Source organism: Neomonachus schauinslandi, chromosome 14, assembly GCF_002201575.2.
Source record: "Neomonachus schauinslandi chromosome 14, ASM220157v2, whole genome shotgun sequence".
NCBI classification, from domain to species: Eukaryota; Metazoa; Chordata; class Mammalia; order Carnivora; family Phocidae; genus Neomonachus; species Neomonachus schauinslandi.
Window position 1 is genome coordinate 87030970 of NC_058416.1, and position 17248 is coordinate 87048217.

Below are 17248 nucleotides of genomic sequence, written 5' to 3' on the forward strand. Positions count from 1 at the left end.
GGGGGGGGGGGGGGGGGGGGGGGGGGGGGGGGGGGGGGGCGGTGGCAGGCAGCCAGCCAGGAAGAGGTCAGCAAGCTGGCCTAAGTCCAGCCTGGCTCCGAGGGCGGGGGACCAGCCTCGCTCACACAGGGCGTGACAAACCAGGTGTCCTGACTCCCAGCCCAGGGCCGCTGCTCCCTGGGGATCGAATGCTGGACATTCAGGCAGGAAGAGTGGATGGAGGCAGACCCAGCCAAGGGAGGGAAGGACACGTCCCTGGGTGGGGCTGTCGGGGGGGTAAGGGAGGCTGAAAGTGGCCTTCGGGACTTCAGGCCTGGCCAGAGGGATCCAGGGGGTTGGCGGGGCTTAGCCCAGCCTTCCCAGTTCCCCAGTCTTGGGCAGGCCATGTGAACCCAAAACACAGACTCCAGGAGGCTGCTTATCAGCGTGGTTGCCCCATGAGCTCAGCACTCTTCCCGCTAAGAGCAGAAACATGTTTCCATGACTCCGCCCCCGTGGCCAGCAGGAGCAGGGTGGGGAGCCGCCCGCCCTGACCCCATTACCCAGGCAGAGAGGGTGAGTGGAGCAGCGGGTCCCTGGCCGTGGGCCCTCCCTGGACAACCGGGCCACAGTGCATCTGTTTTCCAAGGGCAAGAAGCTCAGGAGCCTCTAAGCCCTCAGAAGCCTAATGGCTAGGCCTCTGCTGGTCACAGAGCCACCCACCAGACTAACTTCCGGACACAAACGGGGCGAGGCTCCTGCCAGCAGTGGTTCCCAGGGACCCCCGGACACAGGAATCTGAAGACAACGTGGCTCACTTCCTTTTGTGGAGGAAGACCCACAGAGCTCTGGATGAATCCGATTTTCACAAGAGATGTTCTAGAACTTGCCATTTTAACATGCCCCAAGGTGAATCACGGGGCAGAGGAAAGGCTCCGAGTGAACTCGGCGATTTGAAAGTCAGATTTTCCTCCCTCTCACTCTGCCCAGAACTTTTCCGAGAGACGGGAGAGGAGAGACAACAGACCGCACTGTTTTTAGTCAAAATAAAAACGACCCGCCTGCCTCACTAGAAAACATTCCTCCAGTGTCCAGATGTGGGTGGGAGCGGGTCTCTGCACCTCTGCCCTCAGCCGGCCCCTACTCGGGGGTCTGAGCTCTGGTTCTGGCCGGGGGTCTCAGGGCTCAGGGTCCTCAAGCATCTGTGCCAAACATGGGTAAAATCCAGTGCTCCAGGGGCTTGGGTGGGAGGTGGGGTGGGGCACCCCAGGCCAGGAGCAAAGACAAAGGTAAGAAAGGGAGGAACACATCTCAGACACGGCGGCACCCAAACAGGATGGCACGGGGGGTCCCTCCAGGCCACCCCCGCAGAACAGCAGCCTCAACGGCTCAATCGACTTGAGAGCCAGGACAGGGGCTCGAAGCTCCCATACCCGGACCCTCGGCAGGTGGGACACGAGCCACCAGTGATCTCGGGAGCGTGTCACAAGCATCCGCAGGCAGACCCCCATCACTATCTGCTAGGACAGGGCAGCCGTCTCCCTGTGCCTCTCTGACACCCACTGAATCCCCGCATCGGCAGCCGGCTGCTTTCTGAGCCCAAGTGACACCCAGCTGAGCGGGGCGTTCCCCCGAGAATGGACTGCAGCCCTGACCCTCACTGGCTCCACCACTCTGCCCGAGTCACACAGGCTGTTTCCCACCCCCGGGCCTTGGCACCTGATGTTCCTGCCTTGTTAAGGATAGAACTGTGCCCCCCCCCCTCCCCAAACATGCTCAAGCCCCAACAGCCAGGGACCTGTAAATGTGACCTAATTTGGAAACAGGCTCTTTGCAGATGTGATCAAGTTAAGAGGGGATCATTAGGGTGGACCCGAAGCCAGTGACGCCGTCCTCACAAGAAAAAGAAACTTGGGCACGTAGACACACAGGAAAATGCCACGCAAAGACAGAGGCAGAGACAGGAGTGACGCGTCTACGAGCCGAGGAGCGCCAAGCACGGTCGCCACCCCAGAAGCTGGAGCAGCAAGAGCCTTCACAGCAGCAGGGACCCGGCCACACCCACAGCCACCCACGGCCCCGGGCAGCCGGCCCCACTGCTTGGCACGCTCCCCTTCCAGACGGGCTGGGGCTGCGCCCTTCTGCGTCCAGCCACGCTCCCGGAGGGCAGGCACCGAATCGGCCCGTGCGCCGCCCCTCGATGCTGGCACAAGACCGAAGCCGACACCCGCTCTGCCCACTCACCTGTTCTTGTCACCCCCCTCGGGCTCGTCCACCTCGTCTGCACTGCAGGTGGCACTGGAGTCGCTGTCCTGGGGGGCTCCCGCGCCCTTGGCTGTGGGAGCTTTGCCCCCGGGGCCACCGCCCTCTTTCTTCTCCACCTTGAGGGCCCCCTCGGGCACGGCCTCGGCGCTGGCCTCAGAGCCCCCCTTGCCCTTGTCGGTCCCCTCCTCCGCGGCCTCCTGTTTGCATTCGCTCTTGATGGGCTCCGCGGGGGGCGCCTCACCAGGCTCTTCCGTCTTGCCCACGTCCACAGCCAGCTCTTGGGCCACGGGGGGCTTCTGCTCCTCCTCCACCACCGCCAGGGGGGCCGCCGCATCCTCCTCCTCCTTCTCCTCCTTGGGGACCACAGGAGGGGGTGCGGTGGGCGACGCGGGTGCTGGCGGGGGCGTGGGCGGGCCGGTGGCTTCGGGGGCTGGGGTGGGCTCGGTGGGAGCCAGAGCGTCCTCTGGTGGTGGGGTGGGTGGCTCAGCAGGTGGCACGTCGCTGCCGGGGCCAGGTGGGGGCTTGGGCCCGTTCTGCCCCGTGTCCTTGGCGGCCTCGGTGCGGGGCGAGGGGATGCTCTCGGTGTCAGAACTGTTGTTGACCGTGGCTGTGGGGGGAGAGGGAGGCAGGGTGAGTGGTGCTGGGGGGCTCAGGGGTGAAGCGGACCTGCCCATCCCAGCTCCAGGGCACAAACTCAGGATGCCTTGAGTGGCCCCACAGCTTGACACCACAACGGTCCTGAGGCCCCTCCCGGTCCTGGGGCCCTGCCTCCCCCACTGCCACCTTCTCCCCATGCTGACCCTGGCGCCCAGCCACCTCACTAACTTCCAGCCCCTGGGGTCGCTGGCCCCCCTGCGCAGCCAGGGCCGCGGGCCTTCATCTGCACTCCACCGCTGGCTCTGCCCAGGCTGGAAGCCCGGCCGCGGTAACGCAGGTTACCTGTGGGCCTTGCTCTCGCCATCTGCAGAGCGCGGAAACAGACCCCAGCTCCCGGGGGAAGTAAGCCAGCGGTGTGGCAGCACAGGGTGGCACTTGGTGACTACTGGCTACTGCGTCAGGGAACTCTGAGGAGCCCGAGGGGAAAGGGCCCCAACGGCATCCCCCCTCGGTTTCCCACACGGCCTGGCACCTGGCAGGTGCACAGTTAAGTGTTAACCGTGTGACTGAACGCGCGTACAGATGAAGGGTGAGGGAGGCTAGCCTCCCACCTGGTTCTTCAGCCTTAAAAAAAAATACTCCTGTCACTTCTTTGGGCCTCCATTTCCCCCATTTTGTGTAAAATGGGGACATGTGAAAAGCCCTGCACTTGCTGCTGGGAAATCAAACAAGGTGAAAGTCACGGATGAGAACACTGGTGAAAATCAACAGGGCAGCGGAGCCGAGTGCACAGATCTGCAAGAGCGAGTCAGGGAACAGCACGGTGAACAGACACCACACGGGGAAGGGGGACAGAAGCGGGAGCACAGATGTTGGCACTCAGAGGCATGCTCCCAGAAGGGGGGCCTCTCGCTGAGCACAGGTGACCTCGGATGCCCCTGACCCCAGCACAGCCCTACCCTACCCCACCCCCAGGCCAGCCGGCCACATTCGTACCTGGGCCACTGCATTCCCCTCTGGGCACCTCGTTCCCAGAGGTGTGTAAGGCTGGAAGGAAGCAAGAGAAGGATTAGAAGCAAGACGGCAGGAGCAGCAGGAGAAGAGGGGGTGGCCAGGGAGGCAGGCAACAGGGGGACCTCTAGTGGCCCTCATTTTGGAGCGACGTGCCCTCTCCCTTCAGACCCACAGGTGACCTGCAGCAGCCCCGGCCCACAGTGAGGTGGTGCAGGGTGAGGAGTCAGTCCCGCCCACTCCTGGGTGTCCATGGACAAGTCATGGGCCTTCTGTGAATCTGTGTCCCCAGGACTCTGAGGGTGGGAGTGCTGACCTCAGAGGTGGGCAGGGCTGCAAGAGCGGCCTTTGGGGCCCTGGACCCATCCCACCACTCAGCCGCAGAGCCAGGTGGGCAGGGGACTGCCATGGCCCTGCACGAAGGCTTTCTTCAGCCTCCACTGCCCCCTCCCCGGCCTCTCCCAGTGCTCACCTCCCTTGACGGCCCAGCGCTCCCAGAAATCATAATTGGAACAGGGCTTCTCTTGTGGGTGCTGAGCTGTGCACAGAGCCCTTCATGCTCGTGACTCATTTAATCCTCAGCAACCCCTAAGATCAGGACAAGCAGCATCTCGTGCAGATGAGGAAACTGAGGCATGGAGCGGCCGAAGCACTTGCCCCAGGCCATACTGCACAGGGGCAGGAGAGGGCTGACCCTGCGTCCCATGTCCCTAACCACTGGGTTCCTGCCTCTGCATGCGGACTCCAGCGATGCCACTTCTTTCCGCTCACTTAACAGACATCAGGGCATAGGGGCCAATGTGGACGCCCCTTGGACAAGTAAGTGGCTTAACTCCCAGAGTATCAGTCTGCTCATCCAGAAAATGGGGGGTTATCGCCAAGCTCTCTCCCTCACCGAGGGAGTTCTCAGGGGCAAGTGTGCGACCGAGGCCAGGGATTGTGAAGACTTGGACTGCGGGGCCCACCCCCAAAGCGCTGCCTCATCAATCGGTCCAGGAGGGACCCAGGGATCTGCAATTCTGACCAGTTTGAACCCTGGTCCCCAAGCAAGCCAACTGTGTGACCTGGGGTAACCGCTCTGTGCCTCAGTTTCCTCATCTGTAAACAGGGTGACAAGAGCACCTACTCCACTGGGTCACTGTGACGGTTCAAGGGATTAACTCAAGGCTGACGCTCTGATTAGGACCGAGAGACCATGATCGTTGTGGAGACACTGAACAGAGGATGAATCCTCCCCCCCTGGATGGTTCACTGCTGCCTGGATGCAACAAGGCACTAGCTGCCTGCCCCCTGGAGGGGTCTGCCATGACGCCGGGGCTGGTTGGACTTTCTAGAAGGTTCCACGGGGGCGACCTCAGGCCTTAACCCAGAACCTCCCTGACCTCCCCCATCCTGGTCACAAGGGACGGGTTACACAGCAAATGCTGGCTGGACTGGCCAACTCCAAGTCTACCAGTTACATGACACCCTGTGAGATTGGTTCTCCTCTCTCTGCGCCTCGGTTTCAAAGCTCATCCACATGGTGGGAGTATCACCCTGTACCTCTGTGCAGGATTTTCTATCCTGCAGCACGGGATCTGCTCGGAACCATCAGGTGGTCACAGAGCCTCAGCTCTGCCAGACCAGCCCTCCCCTCCCCTACCCAGCACAGAATGCCCCTCCCTCCACCCCTGCAAACCCTACAAGTGATGGGGAGTTCACTACCACACAGTTCTCTTACTGGGCAGTGTCTGTCCTGGTCTTAGTGCTGAACCTAAGTCTGGCTTCCTTCTACTTTCCCACCAAAGCTGCATCTTATCTGCAGAGACAGCTGGGAGGATATTTAAAGAGGGAGATTGGGTTTCTGCTTCCTTCTCTTTTTCTGGCTATCAACCCAGGACCCAGAAAACGAGGGCAGAGGGATTTGCGGCCCTCCATCAGACACTGGCCAGGCCTCCACGAACTTGGACTAGAGAGAGCAGCAAGGGGGCCAGACTCCATCCCCAGACCCATCCCCAACTTGAGGCAAGAGCAACCACATGGCCCAATTCTTGGTTTTCAACCAGGAAGTAGGGTTCCAGCTGACGAATGCACTGGAGGCTAGCAGAGCTTGAATTTATTTGCAGCCCTGGCTTGAGCCAGGAGGTGACTCGCACCTTCCTTCACCATGTTGGCAGAAGCTTGGGAGTTTGAATGCAGAGGCAGGCAGAAAGGAGGAATAGGAAGGCACCCTAGGCAGGGGCAGGAGGAAAGAAGGTTCTGTTCACCAGGCACATGAGGACCCAACTGGGGCAGCTCCGGGTTGGAAGATAACAGGTGAGGCACAGACATTCAGCTAAGCAGGGGCTGGGGTCTTCAGGGACATCATGCCATGGGGGGTAGGTACAGACCCATGTAATTTATCATCCAAAATGGGGTACTTGGGAGTAACACCACCATCACCACCATCACTACCACTATAACCATCACCACCACCACCACCACCATAACCACTATCATCACCATCATCATCATCACCATCAACATCATCACCATCATCACCACCACCATCATCACCACCACAAACACCACCAGCCCCATCACCACCACCACCACCACCACCGTCACCACCATCACCATCACCATCATCACCACCACCATCACCACCACCATCCCCATCACCAGCATCACCACCAGCATCACCACCAACACCACCACCGTCACCACCATCACCATGCTCCCCCTCCAAGGCAGTCCAGGCCTCTTTGCAGAAGGACCCAGACATTTCTGGGACAGCTCAGTTCCTGCCCCTCACCTTCGGCCTCCTCCGCCATCTCCTCCTCATTCCCGCTTGCACCCGATGCCTCCATCTCCTCGTCCTCCACCACAGGCGGGAAGGCAGCCTCCTCACTGGCGGCAGCTGGGGCTTTCTTCTTCTTCCTCCGTGCATTCCTCTCCTTCTCCTAGGGCACAGGGACAGTGGCGGTCACAGCCTGGGCCTCGGCCGTCAGCCCGGGGACTCCCTGTGCCTGAGGCCTCACCACAGGTGTAATGGACAGCGATACCAGCCGAGTGGCCATGAGGCGACCTTCCCCCCTCACGCCCCACTGTAGTGGCCAAGCATGCCAGTGGTTATTTTTACCGAGGGCTTTATTCTTCCATCAAGTCCCAGATACACGTACGGCGCAGCCTGGCCTATCAGCTGCCCTGACATCCTTCTGGAACAGGTGAGGAAGGGCTGTCTCTGCCTAAAGGCCCCCGTGATTGCTCCAGCCTCTCTGCCTATCCCAGCCAGAGCAGTGACCATACACCCCAGAGGACACCCTCCCAGGCAGAGTCACTACGTGTGGAGCAAGGGAATGAGTGAAGCTCCCTTGCATGTCCCTTGTGCCCCTCACTGAGCCCCGGGAGACAGGGCTGGTTTGGGAAGCTCATCGTCTCACTTCCCCAGTCTTTCCAGGGCACCTCCTGCGTGCCAGGACTGCCTCGGGGCTGAGGACACACAATGAATGAGGCAGACAAGGTCCCTGCCCACAGAGGTCTTCCAGTCAGGGACACCAGCAAATAACACGTCACTTAAGAAGAAGAGACTCAGGGCGCCTGGGTGGCTCAGTTGGTTAAGCGACTGCCTTCGGCTCAGGTCATGATCCTGGAGTCCCTGGATCGAGTCCTGCATTGGGCTCCCTGCTCGACAGGGAGTCTGCTTCTCCCTCTGACCCTCCCCCCTCTCATGTGCTCTCTCTCATTCTCTCTCTCTCAAATAAATAAATAAAAAAAAAAATCTTTAAAAAAAAAAAAAAAAAAGAAGAAGAGACTCAAAGATGGGGGAATGAGCAAGCTGGAATCAGACAGGGTGGGGGCTAGATGGATGGGGAAGGCTTCTTGAAGGAGGTGACATCTGAGCCGAGTAGGGGCACTGAGAGAGAACTGGCCAGGCAAAGCCCTGGAGGACGGTGGTCCAGGTAGAGGGAACTGCAAGCAGAGACCCCTGAGGTGGGGCCCAGCTCAGTGTGTGCAAGGAACAGAAAGAAGGCTCTCACTGCAGAGCCTTGCATGTCCCTCCACACGGCACCCTGGTCCCTGGAAGCCCGGCTGCTTTACTCACAGAGCCAGATGCCTATCCCCCAGGTCGGGAACAAGCTTCTCGCTCCTGGCTGGCAGCTCCTGGGTGGGGTGCCCCTAGGGGCCAGGCAGAGGTTCAGAGCACATGTGCTGGCTGACTTACTGACCGAAGGGGCAGCCTTGGGGACTTAAACACATAGTTGGTAGTTTGGGTACACATGGTGGCAGAGTGCTAGGGTCTCATGGTGACCAGGGACTCCCAGAGGCAGTGGACTGGTTCCTAAGAGGGGACGACCCACCCCGATGTAGCTGGAGTGACAGGAGGGTCCCAGCCTGAGCCCTTTGGGGTCTCTGAGGAAGGAAGCAGAACCTTCAACAATCTCAGACATGCCAACGGTCTCAATGAAGCCCCTCACACAGGGCTGAACATTATTCCCCCAGAATCCCTGTCCACCCAAACCTCAGAATGTGACCTTATTTGGAAATAAGCTCTTTGTAGATGAAATTAGTTAAGATGAGGTCATACTAGATTAGGGTGGACCCTGAGTCCAGTACGACTGGTGTCCTTATAAGAAGAGGGGAATTTGGACACAGAGGCACACAGGGGAGCAATGTGTCTATAAGCCAAAGAACGTCCAGCATGACCGACCACCCTCAGAAGCTAGAGGAGCAAGGCAGGCTTCTCCCCGGAACCTCCGGAGGGAGCAGGGTCCTATAGACACCTCAGTTTCAGACTTTTGTCTCCAGCATACATTTCTACTATTTTAAGTCACCTAGTTTGTGGTACTTTGTTACAGAAAACAGGAAACTAATGTATCTCCCCTCCACCAATCCCCCAGCCCCCTGGAAGAAAGCCACCCTACCCAAAATGCGGTACAGCACACGCTCGGGGCAAATGCCCTGCCTGTCCCAGGTACCAGCAGGGTCTGCCCGCCCCAGGCCCTCACCATGGCTGGGCTGGGAACAGATCTCAGGGGGGTCCCCAAGCCCCAGCCCCAGCCTGGGAGTGGGATCACTTCCTGTCCTGCCTCCTTCCTGAGCAAATGGGGGTCCTCTGAGCGTAGCCGCTCAGAACATGGGGAGGAAAAGGAAAACGTCCGTTTGCCCGTTAGTCACGGTTTCCGTCACCAACAGGCCAGGGCCATAGCCCCACCCTGCCGAATGTCCCCTGGCCACTGTGGGAACGCCCAGCTCCGCCATCCACCCGCCTCCAGGGGCTGGCCCGGCCCTGCCCCAAACCCCGAGCTTCTCCCAGAGGCCCAGCTGGAGCCCACGGAGGCGCGAGAAAGTTGTGTGGCATGTGGGTTCTGTGGGTGCAGCTGAGGGTTCCCCCTTCTTCCCCAATCTATTTTTAGCAGACAGGGACTCACTCCTGTGCTCAGGCTGGGTGAGGCAGTCGATTGGCTGCCCAGGGCAGGGGGGTGTTGGGTGGCAGTGGCGGGGGAGGGTTGGGTGGGGACTCCGCAACACTGGGAGCCTGGCAGGGAACAGGGGCTCCTGGGGGCCTGGCCAGGATGTGCATCTTCATGGGGACTCGAGTCCGGTCTGAAGGCTGCCAGACCCAGCAGCCCAGGACACCACAGGCCAAGCGGGGCAAGTATGACGTCAACACCTAAATACCAACACAAGGTCTGAGAGGCTGGGACTCACGAAGCGTCTGAGGAATTACACCAAATCCCTGCACACATGGCCCCATACCTCAGAATCAGGAGGCGTGTGTGGAACAGGAGATGCTGGTGAAATTGGTATCATTATGGCAGCTGTTTACAAAGTACCTACTACGTGCCCGGCGTTTTCCTGGATTGAGTCAATGGCTACGCGCCACTGCTCTGCAAGCCAGAGTACGCTGCTCCCTGCTTCAGACCTTCCACGGCCTCCCTGAAACCCTTGATATAAAACCCCAAGTCCTCCCCACTCCATACAGCCCTGCACGATCTACATCTGGATCCCCCCCACCTCTCTGAAATGTTTGTCCACCTCTGCCCTCCTCGGTCATCCTGCTACAAACACACTGGCCTCCTTGTGCAAACATGCTGACAGTGCCCCAGCCACAGGGCCTTTGCACTGGTTGTTCCTCTGCCTGGACATCCTTTTAGACACTAGTGCGACTCACTTCCTCACCTCAATCAGGGCTTTGCTCAGACAGACATCACCTCCTCAGAGATGTCTTCCCTATTACCCTGTCAAAATCAGCTGATCCTTGCCCCCCTCCATCAATCACTATCAACTATATCCCTCACCTTATCACCTGCAGACCACAATCAGGAATTATTTGTATGCTAATCTGTCTCTCAAACTAGAATCAGCCCCTTAGGAGCCCGCATCCTCGTTCTCTGCTATGCTCCCAGCCTACCTGAAACAGCGCCTGGCGCCTACAGAACAGATGCTCTGTAACTATTTCTTCACATGAATGAACTTGATAGACACAGACACTGGCTCAGAGAGGCAAAGACACTTTCCAGAGATCACACAGCTCACGAGTTAAGTACCCCAGATCTGAATGCAGGTGAGGTTTAAGCACTTGGTTGCCCAGACCATGTCCCTCTGCCGGCCTATGCAGCCTCGGATGGAGGAGACAACAGAGGAAAACAAGGCAAGGCAGGGCCTGGGCTGAGACAGAGACAGAGAAACACGGAAGCTGAGCCCCAGGGCTTGGATTCACAGATGGGAGAAAAGGGTAACCTTCGGCCATAAGGAGGGGGAGGGAAAACCTCGGAGAAGTCACTAATGCCAAATGTTACATAACTCTGGGACATGCTCGCCTGCCCACCCGATCTTGCTTCCTGCTGACGTCGCCCCATGGCCACGCTCAGGCCAGGCCTGGTGTAAAGCGGGAGGGGACACCCACTGACCCTCTGCTTCCCCGGCTCCTTCCTGCACTGGACAAGGGTGACATGTCTTTCTGAGCTCCAGACGGGGCCTGGCCAATGGCCAGAGGTGGCTGCCCCTGCTTCAGGATTCATAAGGACCTAGCTTCCTCCTGGGGACTGGAGAGGGCCAGGGAGGGGCGAGAGGCAGAGGTCATGGAGTTCAGCAGCATCTTGTGAGGCCTGCCTGCATACTCCAGTGACGGGGAACTCACCCCTGCAGCTTGGGTGACCCCTGTCAGGATGGATGGACCCAGGCTGAGCCCAGCTTCCCGTGATGGGTCCCTCTATCTGCTCACTGTGCTTCCTCCGTTGCTCCTTCAAGGTCAGCCGGGAACAAGAACCAGCCCCACACTCCCAAATTGCCTTTTCTCACCAATAAGTGGTCAGCAAGGTCCACCCGTCTGTAGGCCTCAGAACACGGCTTGCTGGCCCCATCTTCTGGTCCAATGCACTTGGTCCACGGCTCACCCAACAAGACCATGCTCTGCTGAGTCCTGTGTGAGCCTTGTCTAGTGGAGGACAGGTCCACGAAGGGACGCTCCTACAGACCCGGGTTCAAACCCCCTCCGCGGTTTCCTGGCCTCATCACCCACCAGTGCTCAGGGTCAGGCAACAAGGAGGGCAGCCTCCTCCATCAGCTTCAGCTACGCTCCTCTCAGACCAGCACAACCCATCTAGAGCCCAGCCCTGGCAGATGGCTTCCCGCCGTCCACTGCAGGAATGCCCACAGCTCCTCCACCCCGCAGGGAAAGCCCACACACACTGCTGGCCTGGCACACAGCGGGCGCTCAAGAAAGGCTTGCTCAGTGCACAGCGAGGATAACACCCAGCACCCACTGAGCGCTGGCCCTGGGCTCGGCGCCGCCCCTTACAAAGGACTCCTCCACTCCTCACGACAACCCTGACAGTGGGTTCTAGTCTTCCCTTCACTTTACAGAGGACACCAAGGCCCAGAGTGGGGAGGCCGTGTGCCCGCGGGCACCATTCGGCTGCTGGCTCTCTAGCTCAGAGCCCTGCTCTCCACCATCCCAGACTGCCTTTCAGATGAAAGACACTGACTGACTGACTCCATCCATCAATCCATCAACCAACCACTCAGCCAGTCTAGAGCAGCCCCACTCCGCATACAACACGCACCCAGGGAGACGCGTGACCCCAGCCACCGGGCGTCGGCTGTAGCTCTCGGCTGTGGGGCGCTCACATCGTGCCAGGCCGTTCCAAGCCCTTACATGCATCCACTAGGATGAGTGTCGTAACAGCCCTCCAAGGGGGACACTGGCATTGCCCCCACTGCATAGCTGGGAAAACTGAGCCCAGAGAGGACAAGCCACTTGCCCACGGTCACACAGCTAGTAAGCGGCGAGATCTGGATTAGAATCCGGGTCTCTCGGCCCGAGTCCCTACAACGGCTACTCCCGCACACACCATTTGAGAGAGCGCCTCCCACACCCCTGAAAAGAAAAGGGGGTCAGCGGCTTTAAAGTAAAACACTACCACCACCACCACCACCACTAGAGATAGCAGTCCGGGCGCTCCCTCTGGCAGGCACTCGGTTCCTCCCAGGCGGCCACTCACTGAGTCCTCACCGGAGTTCTCGGGCTAAGGGCCGTTATTCCCCACTTTACAGATGAGGGAACGGAGGCCCGGTGGGACGAAATTGCCACCCAAGGTCTCACAGGTGCCACGTCATCAAGCTGGGACTTGGCCTCACTTTCGCCCCTGAGTCCATGCTGCGCCATCCACCTTGCTGGGGTCTCTGGTCCTCCAACCCACACTCTCGAGTTCGGGGTCCCTGGTGGCACAGCAGGACCGTGCCATGAAGGAATCTGGGAGGGGAAGCCTGTAACCCAACAACCTGAGCTATGGCCGGGTTTGTGTGATGCTGGCTGGGGGAGGAGGAGGGGGGAGGGAGCAGGAAGACCTCCTCAGCAGCCCCCCCCCCGCCCCCCCCCCCCCCCCCCGAGTTAATCCCTAGCTGGTATACACAGAGGCTGCCTCCCTGCAAGCCCCTCCCAGCCACTGCTGCTCAGGGCTCAGCAATCCTCCTGCTCTAAGGGATTTCAACAGGCGTTAAAGACAGATGCTCTGTGCCCTCAGGCCTCCCTGAGTCTTCCTCCCTGCGGAAACCAGAGTCCTAGAAAATCTAGGAAAAAAAGGAGAGCTCCTGGGGTACCAGGGAGCACTGCCAGAAGCTCAAGGAGCACCAGGGACCATCTGAACAGCAGGGAGGGAAGGAGAAGGTGGTCTGGCCTCACCACATGTGACCGGGAATGGGGGACAGACAAGAGCTCAGCTGCAGACTGAGGGTCGGCCTCAGCCCTGCCGACAGGGGCACGACCCAGCATCAGCCGTGGAGGAAGCAGTTCTCTCCGCAGCTGGCCTCGAAAAGCCAGAAGCTGCTTACACACTCAATTCAGGAAGATCCCACCCAGGGCGGCCGGGGAGGTTGCCCATAAAATCTGCACAGCGCTCAAGCACCATTCAGGTGGGGTGATTCTACCCCTGGCCTGCCTGCCACGCTGCGTGACCTCGGCAGTCTGGGCACCCCGGTGGGCTGCATGGGGGGAGCCATTCAGCATTGCCCCTCAGGACAGGCTGCACGTACTTTATACCTGATCGGGGGGGGGGCGGGGGGGCCGGTGGCCAAGAGGGTCCTGGGGAGGACAGTTATGTACCCCTTTCTTATACCTTCATATCTACAAGGAAATATGCAGCCTGGTGATCCAGAGCATGGGTCCCCGGGTCACACAGGTGTGGGTCAAACCCCCAGTCCATTGTTTATGAGCCTGGCTGAGCCTCAGTTTCCCCAGATCTGTAATGGTGACAGTGCATGGCATGTCACAAGCATGTCCAAAAGGGCAGGAATCAGGGAGGGAGGGAGAGAGAGAGGTAGGGAAAGAAAGAGAGGAGGGGAGAGGAGGAAGGGAAGAGGCTGCCCCTAAATGGTCCTCCCTTCACAGTATCAGCCGTGGAGGAAGCGGTTCTCTCCATAGAGACCATTTACACGCTCAGCGAGGCGAGCTCCCTGACCTGTCCTTCCCTCCCCGAGGCAGCCCTAAGACTGTGAGGTGAAACAGGGTGGGGGAGACACTCACTTGGGGTTCATGTGCCCCGGGGCCGTCGTTCCAGTGAGGACAGCCACAGTCCTCGGTGAGGCAGTGCCCGACCCGCCATGCTCCTTCTCCACACGCCCAGAAGTGTCGGACCCAGGAGAGCAAAGGAGCTGAGGTGGGGCACCGGGAGGGCGAGACTGGCACACGGGGCCGTCCCAGTGCCCGGGGCGGGGATTTACGACACAGATCCACTCCTGCAGGCAGCCCTCGGGTACCACTAAGCACGAGCACACTGGTAGACACCTGCCCCTGGGCACAGCCCCCACTCGAGGCCCTGGCAGGCGGGATGCGGGTTGGGGGTGGTGCTCACCATCTTCAGCTTGTGCTGCTGCAGGATTTCATCCAGGTTCTGCCTCTTCTTGTAGTTGAAGTAGAAGTTCTTACACTGAGACACGGTCTTGGAGCCCACCATCCGAGCGATGGCCGACCAGTTCCGGCCGTGTTCCAGAAGACCTGTGGAGGGAAGGGCAGCAGGTGAGGGGCCGCAGGGGGCCTGTGCCCACGGCCTGAAGCCCCAGGCCGAAAGTGCTCTGAATCCAGGCACGAGGCTCCCTGCTCCGAAAGCAGACACAGCGGGCTGGGGGGCGCCGGAGAGCTGGGGATGGGGGCCTGGCCACCACCCCTCCCCGCCCAGGCTACACGGGCAAGGCCGGGGCTCCAAGAACCGAGGGGGGCAGGAAGCTGCTCGCCCTGGGTACGCCCCCGCCAAGGCCACCGTCGAGGATCCTGGGGGCGCGGGGCTCAGACGCTGCCCAGGCTTCCACCTCTCTCGCCTCCCCTGGCTGTGGTGGCCTGGCACTGACAGCCCCTCACAGCTGCAGATGAGGCCTCAGGCCTTGGGAGACAGGGCTGCTTTCCGGCCACACCGGGCCAGGGCCAGAGAAAAGGAAGGAACGTGTGAGCAGGGGAGGGAGGCTGGGGTCTGGGTGCGTGTGAGCTGGAGCCAGGAGCCTCTTCCCCCACGTTAACTGGGGTACCTCTGGAGCCCGAGGCCATCATGGGCTTGGGGCCCACAGGCTGATTCAGGGGCTGGCAGCAGACTTGCCCCCCCGACACAGCCCCCTCCCCCATCTCTGTGAGCTTCTCACAGCTTCACCGACTCCTGATAGGGGGAGAAATCCCCAGGAATTGGCAGCCTCCACCCCAAACCCACCTAGGTTGGAGGAAGTTCTCTCCAGCCCCACAAACTCAGGCCAGAGCTGTACCCCCTGCCACTCCACACCCCATTCTAGTTCCAACACCGTAAACAGCAGGCTCAGCAAAAACGCAGCGCCCTGCACGTAGGCGCCGCACTTGGGAAGCCCGGCCCCAGGTCTCAGTCCATCTGCCCCCGGAGCTCCCGGCACACACGGGCACGCCACACACAGCAGCATCTCTACGTACTCGGCATGCCCTGCGCGGCCGGGTCAGCCTGAGCGGGTAGGGCTGGCCCCTTCCCGGGGGCTGCCGGAGGGACAGACGGCAGGCTCCAGACCCCCAAGGGCCACGGGGCAGGACCGGGCCCCCCAAAGGCAGCCGGCATGAAGCCTGAGTCACACTGCTGGGAACACGGCAGCCTCTGAGCCCCGGAGCTAGACTTGTAACAGCTAACGAAAGATTGCCCATAACGAAGTTTGAGGCCATTTTCCTTGAATCAAATCAAGCTGCAAGCAGGGAGGCTATGACTGGGATTTTGCAGGGGTGCAGGACCCCGAGGGGCCAACAGTCTGTGTGTTGGCATTTTCTGTCATTCATTTGTTCATCCATCCATCCATCCATCCATCCATCCATTCTAACCTGTGCCCACGGCTCGCTATGTACCAGGCTCCCATGAAAATAAAACTGCAACAAGAACAACATTGACAAACCGCCACATCACATGGCTGAGGGACCTGGAGTTTGCAGAGCCCTTCAAAGACGTGGTTCTGTCTTGGGCTTGCTGCCGAGGTCGTGACTGTTCCCCCACCCCCAGGTGGGGAAAACAGGCTCAAGGGGCCACAGCCACTCCTGAGCTTATGGGGCTAGGCCAAGGGCAGAGTGGGAGCGGGGACCCAGGTTTTCGGCTCTCCTGGCTCTGGACCCCGCGGGGTGGAGGTGGTACCAGCCCCACAGACCACCTGCTCCCCTGTGGAGGCTGAGGGCCACGTGGCTCCACAGCGGGCTCCTCAGGGTTCCTCAAGGACAGGCGCGGAGGGGAGGGCTGGGGCACGGGATCAAGTGTCACCCAGCCCCCTGACCTTTCCCTCCGCCTGCGCCAACGGCAGCTGCCACTTCCACAGAACCTGGCGGAGGACGACGGGACGCGAGTTTATTTATATTTCCCCAGCCGGGGCCAAGAGAGCCCAGGCAAACACGTCGGGCCGGAACCCTGGGCGGGAGAGGGCGGGTCTCCCATCTGGGCCTGCTGGGGGGGGGCGGTGGCGGGTAGCAGCAGTGAGGGCCCAGGGGGTGGCCGGACCCCAGAGAGGTTGACATTTCCAAATTCAACACATAAATAAGGAGGTGGTTTGGAGGCTGGCTGGGGCTTTAGGTCCTAATTAACTCCACTTGGGGCAGCAGCAACAGCAGGAGTTCATGAGGGTGACGGGGTCACCCAGCCCTTCCCAAAAGCGAGCGGGGGCTCAAGAAGGAGCCCTGGACAGGGTTGTCCAGAGGCCCTGCCTGGAAAGTGCTGTGTGGTATCAGCCACCCACTCTGTTCTCTGGGCCCCGGTTTCCTAACGGCTACGTGAGAGGCTGGGTGAGTGTCCTCATATCACTGGCCAGGGCCCCCTTCTGGTTCCTGTTCCCCAGGTTGAGAGCGCCGGGCACAGGGACAAGCACTTTAGACCTCACCGAGCCTTGCAGACCACCTAAACTAGACCCAGCTGAAAGCCCCCCAGTGCCCATCCAGCTAGAGAGAGCATCTCTGAGCATGCACCAACCAAGACCCCCCGGGCCTGCCCCAAGCAGGTCCTGCCCTCCCTCCCCAAGAGCCCCAGACTGACAGCCAGAAAGGTGGGGGGAAGGGGCCCCAGGGGAAAGGGTGGGGATGAGGTCCCAGGGGTGCAGAACTCCCGAGTCCCCTGCCTGCTGGCCACAGTCAGGTCCCTGTCACCAGTACCCAAAGCAACCCCAAGCCCCTCCTGGGGCCTCACTCACATCCTCTCATCTGCGTCTCCCCCTCGGCCAAGTTTTCCGGAAACATACGGCTTGGAGGATGCTCCAGGGAGTGGAGCTGGGAGCAGCGGGCTGGGAGGCAGGAGGCTGGGCGGCCGCGGTGCGGGCTCCGCGAGGCTTGTGGCTGGAGCAGGCTTGTGGCTGGCGTCTGCTCCGGCTCAGCTCTGCCTCACATCCTTCTGTCCAACGGCGGTGGCGGCGGCGGCGGGAGGGGAGGGGAGGGGAGGGGAGGGGCGGCGGGGGGAGGGGGGGGGCG

At 60.5% G+C, this 17248-nt stretch overlaps 1 protein-coding gene across 9 annotated transcripts in view; it reads right to left on the reverse strand.

Moving 5' to 3' along the window:
* NCOR2 (nuclear receptor corepressor 2) overlaps nucleotides 1-17248 on the reverse strand; it is a 183484-nt gene that overhangs the window by 38690 nt on the left and 127546 nt on the right. For all 9 annotated transcript variants that reach the window (XM_021698590.1, XM_021698586.1, XM_021698587.1 and 6 more), the window contains 3 exons: nucleotides 14166-14308; nucleotides 6626-6773; nucleotides 2224-2851 (listed from right to left, as the gene is read on the reverse strand). In XM_021698590.1, the coding sequence (XP_021554265.1) occupies nucleotides 2224-2851; nucleotides 6626-6773; nucleotides 14166-14308 (919 nt within the window). The remainder of the gene's footprint in view (nucleotides 1-2223; nucleotides 2852-6625; nucleotides 6774-14165; nucleotides 14309-17248) is intronic.